Source organism: Neomonachus schauinslandi, chromosome 7 (assembly GCF_002201575.2).
Source record: "Neomonachus schauinslandi chromosome 7, ASM220157v2, whole genome shotgun sequence".
Lineage (NCBI taxonomy): Eukaryota > Metazoa > Chordata > Mammalia > Carnivora > Phocidae > Neomonachus > Neomonachus schauinslandi.
This window is the reverse complement of record NC_058409.1, coordinates 28,182,827-28,196,525: the sequence shown is the minus strand read 5'-3', so window position 1 is coordinate 28,196,525 and position 13,699 is coordinate 28,182,827. Positions and strand designations below refer to the sequence as shown.

Genomic DNA, 13,699 nt, shown 5'->3' with positions numbered 1-13,699 from the left:
GGAAGCCTGCTTCTTCCTCTCCCACTCCCCCTGCTTGTGTTCCTGCTTTCGCTGTCTCTGTCTCTGTCAAATAAAAAAATAAATTAAATCTTAAAAAAAAAAAAAAGAAAGAAAGAAACACGTCGGGGTAAAGGAATGAGTGAACAAAAGCCACAGCCTATGTGCACATCCGAAGGCCTGTCTGGAGGGAAAACAGGAGCCAGGCCAGGAAGAGAGGGAGGTCTGAATCTGTTCTCACATCCAGGTGTCTGCCTGCCTCTTCAAATTCTAAGGAAATCAGTCTCATTCTACTTGGAGTCCTTTTCCTGTAGGGCTGGTAGGAAACTTGAACTCATTTTGTGTGTTTTGCCTCCTTCCTGGGGTCCTGTCACTCTTCAGAATTCTTAGTCACTCACCTGTGCACATAGGCTGTGGCTTTTGTTCACTCATTCCTTTACCCCGACGTGTTTCTTTCTTTCTTTTTTTTTTTTTTAAGATTTAATTTATTTTTTTATTTGACAGAGACAGAGACAGCGAAAGCAGGAACACAAGCAGGGGGAGTGGGAGAGGAAGAAGCAGGCTTCCCGCAGAGCAGGGAGCCCAATGTAGGACTCGATCCCAGGACCCTGGGACCATGACCTGAGCCGAAGGCAGCCGCTTAACAACTGAGCCACCCAGGCGCCCTCCCGACGTGTTTCTACTGAGCAACTGCTACAAGCCAGGGACTGTGCTGGGCACTTGGGGTATAGCAGTGAACAGAACAAAGATCCCTGTCCTCGTGGAACTTAAATTCTAGCAAGGGAGAGTGACAGGAAACAGTAAATAAAACAAGAAATCCATACAGTGTATTAGAACATGATGTGTATGTGTGTGTGTATGTACACACAGGAGAACGGTTTGTGTGTGTGTGGGTGTGTGTGTGTGTACGTACACACAGGAGAACGGTGTGAGAGGGTCAGGAGTGCTGGTTATGATCGTACAAGGGTGCTGAGAGAAGGCTTCATCGAGAAGGTGACACCTGAGCAAAGGCCTGAATTATACGAGGGGTCACAGGGAGGGACCTTTAACTGTCCCTGGGACCAGGGCTGCTTTGGATGTGGGGCTGTCTGCTGCTTCTGGGCCATGCATGGCCAGGCTACGTGGGGTCCCACCTCTCGTGGTGCAGCCCTGGCAGTTCTGGCTCTGTGGGCTCCCCAACAGACTGATAGGAAGCATGTCCTTCTGTGTCTGTGCCATCTCCCCCAAATCCTAGATAGAGAGGAAACCCCACAGAAATGGGAAATTTCACAACATGGTCCAGCCTTCAGAGGATCCCAGGCAGAGCAGACAGCAGGTAAAGTCCCAGAAGGGAGAAGCAGTGGAGGTGAGGCATGGAAGCGCCAGGCGGGTGAGGTTGGGGCGCATAAAACACGGACCAGGGACAGGGGAGTAGCGGCGATGAGCCTGGGGACCCTGTGGGGCAGGGCAGGCACCCCACGGGGCGGCTCTGATCACCAAGGTGGGGTCACTGCTGGATGCATGGCACGGAGGGTGCCACAAATCAAAGGCTGCAGGGGTTGGTCCCAAATTGCAGCATGTCCCTTGAACTCCTGCCCCTGGGGAGCTGACATCTTTTCCTTAGGCCCCCTCACGTGGAGCCTTGCCCTTTCCTTTGGCATTTCACGAGCAAGACGTTCCACTGGTCTTGTTGCACAAGTGAAGAGGAAACTGACGCAGCTTTGCCTCTAAACACAAACGTGTGACAACGTGTACTTGAACTGGACTGAAATTTGCCTCCTCGTTTGCTGAAGAGGGGTTTGCTAAATGGTTGACAAGCTGAAGAAGGTCAGGAGAAGGTAGGGGTGTTAGTTACTTAAGAGAATGACCTCAGGGGTGCCTGGGTGGCTCAGTTGGTTAAGCGACTGCCTTCAGCTCAGGTCATGATCCTGGAGTCCCGGGATCGAGTCCTGCATCGGGCTCCCTGCTGGCGGGGAGTCTGCTTCTCCCTCTGACCCTCCTCCCTCTCATGCTCTCTGTCTCTCATTCTCTCTCTCTCAAATAAATAAATAAAAAAATCTTTAAAAAAAAAAGAGAGAATGACCTCAGACAAGATGTGTGTCTTTATCCAGCCTGTTTCCTGTATGCACCACCAAAGAGTGTCTTGGCAAGATCTAAAATGCTGCCGTTCACTGCGCCTGTGTTGACCCTTCGCATTGCGGCCTTGCTTGCTTCTGTCTCCTAAGAAAATTTGTGCTCCAGAAAAATCTCAATCATAGGTTGAACAAATTCTTGCCGAAGGCCTGTTCTTCCTGCAGACCTTGGTCTACAGGATCCTCACTGCCCTCCAAGAGCTCGCCCCCTGGTGGGGAAGCGCAGGAGGACAAGTCATTGTGGTAGGCACCATGCCCACGCAGTCTATGACGAACAGTTCAGGGGAGCACATAGCCATGGTTGGCATGGTTTCCGGAAACATTTTCTCAGCACCACTGGGCAAAGCAAGTTACATTTATTTTTCTCCAGCTTTTGGTTCAATAATTTTTTAATTGAAGTATAATTAACGTACAGTGTTATATTAGTTTCAAGTGTATAATGGGATTCCGTAATTCCATACATTACTCAGGGCTCATCACGATAAGTGTACTTAGTCCCCTTCACCTATTTCACTCATCCTCTAGTGACCTTCCCCTGGTAACCTCCATTTTGTTCTCTGTATTTAGAGGTTTTTTTCTTTTTGTCTCTTTTTTTCATCATTTGTTCATTTTGTTTCTTAAATTCTATATACGAGTGAAATTATATGGTATTTCCCTTTCTCTGCTGACTTATTTCACTTAGCGTTAGACCCTCTTGGTCCACCTATCTTACAAATGGCAAGATCTCATTGTTTTTGTGGCTGAGTAATATTCCGTTGTGTGTGAGTAATATTCCGATACCACCGAATCTTCTTTATCCATTCATCTTTCAATGGACACTTGGGTTGCTTCCTTATTATGGCTATTGTAAATAACACTGCAAAAAACATGGTAACGCATGTACCTTTTCAAATTAGTGTTTTCCCTTTCTTTAGGTAACTACCCAATAGTGAATATACTGCATTGCATGGTAATTCTATCTTTAATTTTTTGAGGAACCTCCACACTGTTTTTTACAGTGGCTGTACCAATTTGCATTCCCACCAACATTTGGATATGTCTCCTCAGGCAAGGAAAATGAAAGCAAAATTAAACTATTGGGACTACACTAAAATAGAAAGCTTTCGCACAGCAAGGGAAACCATCAACAAAACAACACAGAGGTCTACTGAATGGGAGAAGATATGTGCAAATGGTATATCCAGTTATGGGTTAATATCCAAAATATATAAAGAACTCAGTACAACTCAACACCAAAAACCAATCCAATTGGAAAATGGGCAGAGGACCTGAATAGACATTTCTCCAAAGAAGACCTCCAGACGGCCAAGAGACACATGAAAAGATGCTCAACATCACTCATCATGATGGAAATGCAAATCAAAACCACAGTGAGCTATCACCACATACCTGTCGGAATGACTAGAATCAAAAAGACAAGAAATAACAAGTATTTGTGAGGATGTGGAGAAATTGGTTTAATAGTTATTAAATGTATGGAAGAATTTAAAAAACAAAGCGACGAGTACTTACATACCCCTCACCGAGATTTGGCAGTTGCGAACGTTTTGTGAAATTCACACCGTCTCTCTAACCTACATGCTTTCCCCCTTGAGCCATTGAGAAATAAATTATGGATGCTAAGACACCTCACCCCTAAGGAGACAGGCATCCTCCTGTATGACCACTTTCATAGGTATTATTACACCTAGGAGAACAATAACCCAGTAATGTCACGTAATGTGCAGCCCTCGTTAAAACCACAGCACTTTTTCCCAGAATGTCTTTTGCAACTTTTGTATAATTGTGGTTTTTCAAGATCTAGTCAAGCCTCACCCACTGCATTTGTTCTAGCTTTTTAATTTCTTCTAATCTAGAAGAGTGACACACACTCACCCCAGGGTTTTTTGGTTGTTTATTTTTTGAAAGTTCAGGCATTTATCTTATAAAATGTCTTCAATTTTGGACTTGTTCTCTAATGAATAGTTGGAGGGTGAGGCATTTTCGACCCCGATCTCTCGGAGGCACTACTGTGGAGTACTTCCTTGTGCAGGAGGTACATTAGCCAGTCCCACTCTGGGAATTTAGGAAAATAGGAATTTACTGTCTTACAGCCTTGCTGGTGCTACATTGGCCCCTCGGTCCCTGCATTAAGTTGTGCCTGCCATGTATTTTTATTGAAAATGTACATTTTCCTCATTTAATAATGAGGTGTGTGTTCTGTGGGTGGCACTTGGAGACCGTGTGATTGTCCTATTCCCCAATTCCTTTTACCCACGATTTCTAATAAACATCAAATGATCCTTTCCTGACTCAATTATTACATGGGGAGTTGCCAAATGATTTTCTATTTCTAGCATTCCTTCTCAATTTATTTAGCTGGCATTCTTCTGTAAAGACGAGTTTTTCCTTTCTCACATTTTTAGCAACTTGGTTTTAAGGTGTAAGGTTCTGCCTTCTTTGGAATCCTTAACTCAGAGCAATGTGTGCATGTGTGTGTGTGGGGGGGGGGGGGGGTAGGGGAGCCCTGAGTCACACACAGGCCTCCATGCATTCAGCTGCAATGGTCCCTTCCGCTCTCCCCCCTACTCCATCCTCTGTAGGCAGACGGCCTTCCTGGATGACTGTCAGGTACAGTCAGCATCTTCCACCTTGGAGCGTTTGCCTGGAATCCCCTTACCCCAGAGGGCTGCATGGCTTATTTAATTCTTTTTTCAGATGTCATCTTGCCGGATTGCCTCATCATCCCATGTAATATACCCTCCCCTCCCCATTATTCTCTCTTACTCTCCTTTGTGCTGTTTTACGGTCCTCATCAGCACCTGCCATATAAACTTCATGGCAACAGTGTTTTTTCCTTGTTGGTTTGGAGCTGGTACAGGGCCTGGCCCATAGTAGGTGCTCAGTAAATATTTGTTGGATGCAAGAAGGAACACACACATGAATGCATGTTTGGTAAAGCTCTGAATGAGCCCAAAGACCCTTCTTTTGTTTTTCTTCACTCCTCCTTTCACATGACCACAGGGACAGTCAAGCCCCAGACAGACAGACAGATGTTCTTCCGTCTGTCAGGAATAGCATGGGTAGCCAGCAGCTGCTCAGTTCCTGCCCGCTCATTAAAGCCAGCAGAGCCATGAGATTACCCACCCCCCGCTTCTTCAACATGATTTTGGGGGAATAAAAACAAATCAGAATTCATCAACTGTGAACAAAATTGTCAACTGTGAACTGTCAACAGTCTGGTTTAAAAATAGATGATTGGTTGATGAAATAGAGTGGAGAAAGCAATTTAAATAAAATGTTAAAAATAATACCCAAAGCATGCAAGGCAAAGCAAAGAGTGTGGGGTGGTGGAGAAACGTCCTCAGTGGAGACCTATGTGAGCAGTGAACCAGAGAGAGGTTATTAGTTTTGCTTTACAAATCACAGAAGAGAAAGATTTACTGGCCATTTGCAGTAACATTCACTCATTCCGACGTGTTGGTGTGTTATGCAAAATGGAAGGAAAGATTGGTTGGGAAATTTGCTAGCACAGTTATTCTTAAGTAGGTCAACATTTTGAATATTTCTGCCCATTTGCACAGTCTTTGGCTCCCTCCATCTTTTGCATTTCTGTGAGGACTGGGGAAGACATTTCTCTCCCAGCAGGTCAAGGGGTATAGAAGCTTCAGGAGGTTATATCCGTGTTTCTCTTTGTGTTTCTATGAATATGGATTCCAGTACAAAGTTTAAAAGTTGTTTAAAAGTTGTTGATTTCCCACTTTCCTCCTTTAAATACTTAGGGCTTATCATTTATTTCACTACTTGATCATAAAATCATTATAAAGTCTTGAATTTTTCATATTTCTGCACATGAGTCACAGTTGATAGTATTTGGCCAAGTTCTATATGTCCACCTGCCCAACATCCTAAAGTTGCTGTTCCAGGTTTTTTATTTGCTTTCACAGAGGACTGAGTCGTCTTGGCACAACGGTCTGTGTTCTATAAACCTAAGACGAGGCATTTCCATCCCTTAGAGACTGTCTCTCTTTTTTTTTTTTTTAAGATTTTATTTATTTATTTGACAGAGAGAGAGACAGCGAGAGAGGGAACACAAGCAGGGGGAGTGGGAGAGGGAGAAGCAGGCTTCCCGCCGAGCAGGGAGCCCGACATGGGACTCGATCCCAGGACCCTGGAATCATGACCTGAGCTGAAGGCAGACGCTTAATGACTGAGCCATCCAGGCGCCCCGAGACTGTCTCTTTTTAAACATCTGGGCAGAAGGTGTATTAGTTTGCCAGGGCTGCACTAACCACAACCTGGGCACCTCAAACAATAGGAATTGACTGTCTCACAGCCCTGGAGGTAGAAGTTGGAAGCCAAGGTGTGGGTGAGGTTGGTTCCTTCTGAGGCTGGGAGAAAGAATCTGTCTCCTGCCTTGTCCTTAGCTTCCCATAACCTCAGGCATTCTTTGTAGGTGGCTATCTTCTCCCTATGTCACTTTACTTCTCCATCTTCCCTCTACATGGGTTTGTCTCTGTGTCCAACTTTCCCCTTCTTATAAGCATGGCAGTCATAGTGGATTAGGACCCACGCTATTGAGCTCATTTTAAGTTGATTGTCTCCGTAAAGACCCTCTATAAAGTAAAGATACTGGGGGTTAGGACTTCCAAATATCTTTTGGGAGGGCTATAATTCAATACTAACACAAGGTGCAAAGTTGTCTCTTCTAGAGGGTAAGTGGGGGCCAGGGCGGTGGTGACTCCTCTCTGCTTAGACCCACTTCTGATACGGGTCAGGGTTGGCAGGACTCTCCCCAACAGGCCGCAGTGACCACCGGTCTTTACATTTGTTCAGTGTGTCACTTTCCCCTTTGGGTGGAGGAGCTCCTGGGCCTGCCTACAGCCTTGGCTCTTTGGGAGCTTGGAGTAACTGACCGGCTCTCGACTCTAAATCCAAAAAATTAATTTATACCTCTTTCCTCCTCTTCTCTCCCCACAATTTTTTCTAAAAAAAAAAAAATTTTATGGGTGTTCCTTTATCAGTTCCCAAGAATGCCATTTTGTAGTTGTTTTTAATTGTTTTGTTTTGTTTTGTTTGCTTTTCCCCCTCCAAGCCACAGACTCTAAGGCGTAGGCTCCCAGTCTACCCTGTTTAAGTTGGAGCTCTGCAGACACTGTTCTGAGACAGGTCACCAGAACCTGGCAGGTGCAGGTGGACGGCCTGCGTCCCTAGCATCTCTGGGGCAGGTGTGGAGGGAGCCAGTAAGTGCCACCCGAGCATGTCCCTGCTGCCAACAGATCACCATCAGTGATTTAGCCAGCGGGCACCTGCAGCTCTGAGCACTGTGGGAGAGAAGATGCAGCGATTCTGGAGGCTTTGTCATGTTGAAAAGGAACCAGTGCCCTCTCGCTGTGGTGTCGGGAGCCGCTTGGGTCTCCCTCCTCACGTCTCTGTAGGGAAGTCTGCACTCTCACGCTCCGGTCCTGCTGCCTCTTTGCCAGGGGAGGCTGCCCCTGTCCTGATAGGTGGGAGCCCAGTGTCTGCTGGGCCAGGAGCCTGTTCGTGGCATCGCCGCCCGGGAAAAGTACCGTGAGCTGCCTCTTTCTCTTGGCCCTGTTCTCTTGGTAGCCCTATGCCGAAGGGCCAGCATACCTGCTGAGTGTTTGCAGCATGGGTATGTGCACAGCGCAGGGCACACTTCTGCAGAGCCCAGCCGGCTCTGTGCGTTTCTCCCCGAACATCTGTGGCCTGCAGGTTGGGAGAAGGCGTTGGAGGCCGTTGCCCGGCGTGAAGGCCTCGGGCAGTGTGGCCCAGTCTAGCTAGAAGTGCTGTACTTTGGAAGTTACCTGGCCCCTGTGAGGAAGGCTGGTGCAGTGACCACCTTTCGGCCTCTGTAACTGTCCTTCCCTAGCAAGAGTCTGGGGGAGAGAGGGAAGGACTTAGTGAAGTGCTGTGGGAAGGGGACATGCGTGAGGTGCCCTGAGGAGCCCCCACCCCCCAGCAACAGTCCAGAACTCAGGCTCAGAGCCAGGGGTGCCTTCTTCCCTTGCCTGCAAGTGCCCACATGTGCTCTCATTTACTCCTCTTAGCGACAGTCCCTGGGAGGCATGGGTAGAGCTTGGTCGTCACTTTGATAGACGCATGTCAACTTTGTTTTATATTTTATCATGAAATATTTGATACATAAATGTAGATGTCTTATTTCTGTAAGTTGCCAAGCCCAACAAACAAAACCTCAGAATCTACCACTAAGCTTTGGGAAATAAACCACTCTCAGTTTTCACGGTGTTTTTCTGGGCTCCTGTCTGATGCCATCCTCCTGCCTCTGTCCCAGAGGTCGCCCCCGTCTTGGTATTTGTCACCCAACCCCCCATATATATTTACACATAGATATGTATCTCTAAATAGCGTGTGTTGAGCTTTATAAAAAAAATGGAATTCTAGTCCTTTGAGCTTCATTTAAATGCCACATACTGCCTTGGAAGATAAAAAGGCGGACCTGTGGCCTTGAAACATGGGTTTCCACTGGTGCAGATAAATCTTGTTTTCTCTGGTGGCATCTCCCCAGTGTCCTGGAGAAGGCCTGGCTGCCTCCACAGATTGCGACAGCAGCTGTCCACAAGAGGGGGTTCTGGGGCTGGCCAGGGAAGTGGAGTTACTAGAATTACAGTCCGCAGGGACGCTCAGACGATGCCAGGCCCCCCAGGGGAACGAGTGTTCTGGGCATCTAGGAAGCAGATGGACAAGATTCCGATTCCAGCGCTGCACGGGGGTGAGCAGGGAGACTGGAAGGCCAAGTGCTGGATGTGGAGCTCGCAGAGAGGACTCAGGCAGCAGGTGTGGGTCAAGGATGCTTCACTGGGAACATTCCCGAGCTCCAGCACCTGCATTCCTTGTGAGGGTGGGTGGTCGCTGCCGGGGACCACAACAGAGGCCTGGAGGAGCCCGGGGAGCACCACCACCTTCTGCCTGTATCTTTGAGCAAATGTTTGCTGAACACCTACTATGTGCCCGGGATAAGACAGTGACTTAGACTTTTTCCAGGTGATAAGGACCTCATGGTGTAGTCGGAAGTCAGTGCTGCTACCTTTGGATACGTTACGCTGTGCTTGCAGAGGATTCCCAAACATAAGTGGCTCATGGCAGCCAGCAACCATTACTTCCTGTGCATGTTGTGTATTCGCTCTGGGTTAGCTGCAGCTCTGGTCCTTGCCCTCCGCCCTCCCCTCCGGGCCCCAGGCCAGAGGATCAGCCCTTTTGTGGTTTATGTCGTATTTATAGTAGGGGGAACGGCAAGAGAGGTGATAAAAGTAAGCCGTGGTTCTTAAAACACCTGCTCAACCCTGGCCTGTCACGCCTACTCACAGTCCCCAGAGAGAGCAAGTCACGTGGCCAGGACTGATGTCCATGGGGAGGGGGGCCCACTCCCCCCCTCCCCCCTCCCCGGGGCGGTGAGCGGAGCAGAGATTCCTCTTTCAGGGAGGCCAGAGAATGTCTGGGAAGAGTATTACAGTCTGTCATAGATATGAACAGGCAATTCTGGTAACAGGAGGATAAGGCTTTAGAGTAAGTAATACTGTATTAAGTTTTGACTTTACAAAATAAATTTTCATATATAAATATATTGTTGCCCCTAAGTTAGCTTTGGGGATTCTGTTGAGAAAATAGTTTGAGAACTGAAGCAGGATTGTTTCCAGAGCAGTGGGGCGGAGGGAGGAGGCAGGACTGGCCACCGTGGTCTTCTCTCTAGCCCTGGGCACATGCATACAGGATTTAAGAAGAAGCTTCTTACACAGACAACCCCCTGCCCCCTTCCAGGCTTCCTCTTGGCGTGCGTTCCGTCCACCTGGCTGGCAGCAGGCCCATCCCATTCCTGTGGGGCTTTTTGTGCCACATTCCTCCATACACACGACTCCTGCCCACTTCACAGTCCTGGCCACATGGCTTTAGAGGGATGTGCTCTTTTGTGCCTCCTCAGGAAGTCTGTTGAGGTTGGAGGCCTGGGCTGTGGCTGCCTTTCCTCCAGTCCCCTCCACCCCTCCAGCCACACTGGGCACATACTAGACGCCTAACAAGTACGTACAAAAGGCAGTTGCATCGAAGGGAAGTCATCACCCCATAGGCTTGTCTTGTTGTGCTTTCTCCGTGAGGCTGGCTGCCGTGTGGGTGACAGTTGGAGTTACCCAGAGTGACTCCAGGATGTTTAGAGCCAGGTTTGAAGCACTCTTGCCCTCGGTTTGTAATCGGGACGGGGACTGAATAGCTCGGCCTTCTCGATGAGCCGGTATTCATCTGTCCTCAGGTGCGTTGCTTTGCAAATGCTAGTGGGCTTTTCAGAAGTATGCATTTGTGTTTTCCAAGGGCAAGGACTGTATTTCTATTTTTTCTTTTAAAAGATTCCCCATGGCCCCCCGATAAGAACCGCACACAAAGTGGATGCTTAGTAAATTTTGCCTGTCTCCTCTTCCTTGGAAACTCCACCAGATACAAACATGGTTCTGGGCCCGTGGGCCTTAGCAAAGGCTGATTACATGCAGGCCTGGATCCTGAGAATTGTGTAATTGGAAAAGGAATGAAGTGTCAGACAACTGAGATCCAGGCCAGTAGCAACCTGGGGTACCGTATGGGATGTCTGCTCTCTCAAGCCTGTGCACGTGGCAGGACCAGTGATGTGGGACCAGCAAGTGCCTAGCCCTGCGCTCAGACATGGTTTAGAATCCACCCTGAATGATCATCGTGATATTTTATGGGTTATTTAACTTGTCGGAGTCTGTTTCTTATCCCTTAGATGTCAGGATCCTAAAAATACTGTTAATTGTTGTACTCTTTTGCACCTATAAATAACATCCTTTCCGGCCTGTGTTCTGAATCCATTGAGACTTGACGATAAAAGTGGCAGAAAGAGTGAAACTGGCAGAAAGTGGCCAAAACACTACTAGTGTGGCTGATAAAGGATTGACAAGAAGAGATGCCGGCTTTTGGACTTCACCATTGAATCTGAGAATTAAATGGGTGCTTGCACCCAGTCCCAGGCTAGAGACACCCACAGGCATCCTCTGGGGAAACGACCGTGTAGCACTCAGGTTTGGGATAGTTGAAGCAAAAGCAGTCACTCCTTGCTTGTTCCAGATGGGTCGAGGCTGGGCCTCATATACACCATCCGGTGAGCTAACTAGGTGGTTACTCTGCCTCCATGCCCAGGGAGAGCGTGTGAGCAGCTGAGAGGGCCTAGGGTCACTGCATTGGGGCATAAGCACCCTATGTTAAGAGTAAGGAAACGGGGAGATGCCCTTCTGCTGTGGAGTGGGCCTTTGTGGACCCCTGGGACTCCGAGATGTTGTTTCAGATGAATACTTCTTCTTCTTTTTTTTTTTTTTTTTAAAGATTTTTTTTATTTATTTGAAGGAGAGAGAATGAGAGAGAGAGAGCACATGACAGCGGGGAGGGTCAGAGGGAGAAGCAGACTCCCTGCTGAGCGGGGAGCCCGATGCGGGACTCGATCCCGGGACTCCAGGATCATGACCTGAGCCGAAGGCAGTCGCTTAACCAACTGAGCCACCCAGGAGCCCCCAGATGAATACTTCTGTTAACAGGGTGCCTGGGTGGCTCAGATGATTGGGCGTCTGCCTTCAGCTCAGGTCGTGATCCCGGGACCCTGGGATTGGGTCCTGTGCGTCAGGCTCCCTGCTCCGTGGGAAGCCTGCTTCTCCCTCTGCCTCTCTCTCTCTCTCTCTCTGTCTGTCTCTCATGAATAAATAAATAAAATCTTTAAAAAAAAATACTTCTGTTAACAGTTACAGTTGCATTTATCATTGACTAAAGTAAGCACCACAGTGCTCTGCAGTGATCCTAGATGTTACCCCATGCATTTGGAAAGACATAAAAGGCCATTTCTTATTCAGCATTCTGCCATTCGGACCTTGACTTGAAATGTACTCCTTCCTTCTCTGTCTTTGCTCCCATGAGCCTATCTGGTTGGAGCGGCACTGGCCACTTCTTGGGGAAGCCATATGGGGGTCTGCTCAGCTGCATTCTTTTTTTATTCCCCCCTATTTATTTATTTATTATTTTGATGTAGTGTTCCATGATTCATTGTTTGTGTATAACACCCAGTGCTCCATTCAATACGTGCCTGCTTTAATACCCATCACAGGCTAACCCATCCCCCCACCCTCCTCCCCTCCAGAACCCTCAGTTTGTTTCTCAGAGTCCATAGTCTCTCATGGTTCGTCTCCCCCTCCGATTTCCCCCCCTTCGTTTTTCCCTTCCTACTATCTTCTTTTATTATTATTTTTTTTAACATATAATGTATTATTTGTTTCAGAGGTACAGGTCTGTGATTCATCAGTCTTACACAATTCACAGCGCTCACCGTAGCCCATACCCTCCCCAACGTTCATCACCCAGCCACCCCATCCCTCCCACCCCCCACCACTCCAGCAACCCTCAGTTTGTTTCCTGAGATTAAGAATCCCTCATATCAGTGAGATCATATGATACATGCCTTTCTCTGATTGACTTATTTCCCTTAGCATTGTATTCTCTAGTTCCATCCACGTTGTTGCAAACGGAAAGATTTCATTTTTTGATGGCTGCATAATATTCCATTGTATATATATACCACATCTTCTTTATCCATTCATCTGTTGATGGACAGATGGCTCTTTCCATAGTTTGGCTATTGTGGACATTGCTGCTATAAACATTGGGGTGCATGTACCCCTTCGGATCCCTACATTTGTATCTTTGGAGTAAATACCCAGTGGTGCAATTGCTGGGTCATAGGGTAGCTCTATTTTCAACTTTTTGAGGAACCTCCATACTGTTTTCCAGAGTGGCTGCACCAGCTTGCATTCCCACCAACAGTGTAGGACGGTTCCCCTTTCTCTGCATCCTCGCCAACATCTGTCGTTTCCTGACTTGTTAATTTTAGCCGTCTGAGGAGTGTGAGGTGGTATCTCATTGAGGTTTTGATTTGGATTTCCCTGATGCCGAGCGATGTTGAGCACTTCTTCATGTGTCTGTTGGCCATTTGGATGTCTTCTTTGGAGAAATGTCTGTTCATGTCTTCTGCCCATTTCTTGATTGGATTCTTTGTTCTTTGGGTGTTGAGTTTGATAAGTTCTTTATAGATTTTGGATACTAGCCCTTTATCTGATATGTCATTTGCAAATATCTTCTCCCATTCTATCGGTTGTCTTTTGGTTTTCTTGACTGTGTCCTTTTGCTCAGCTGCATTCTTAAAGCCTCTTCTGTCTCTCTTTTGCAGTGCAAGTTGGAGTTCCATGCTTGTTCCACTGGAAAAAGCCTCACCATCCTCTGTGACGGGCCCTGTCCATGCCTTCCGGAGCCTGAGCCACCAAAACACAAGACAGAAAAGAATGGTGAGTGGGGATTGCAGGAGACCCCCTAGAGGGAGGCTGACATGGCCAAGGTCTGCCCCCAATGCTAGGAAGCTGGCAGTTAACAAAGCTGTTTGAGCCCACACAGGGGGAAACGGAGGGACTTGGCAAGTACTCCAGCTTGTGTAGGGACTTGAAACTGAACTGCCTTCAGCTACCATTAAAAAGAAAAAGAAGAGCTAAGAGTCTTGGAAAATAATTCTATGAGACCAGGATATGCACTAGGTT

At 47.5% G+C, this 13,699-nt stretch overlaps 1 protein-coding gene across 1 annotated transcript in view; it reads left to right on the top strand.

Annotated features, from left to right (window-relative positions):
• SPOCK1 (SPARC (osteonectin), cwcv and kazal like domains proteoglycan 1) overlaps nt 1–13,699 on the top strand; it is a 529,851-nt gene that overhangs the window by 415,755 nt on the left and 100,397 nt on the right. The window contains exon 5 of the mRNA XM_021701920.1: nt 13,339–13,453. Coding sequence (XP_021557595.1) covers nt 13,339–13,453 — 115 coding nt within the window. The remainder of the gene's footprint in view (nt 1–13,338; nt 13,454–13,699) is intronic.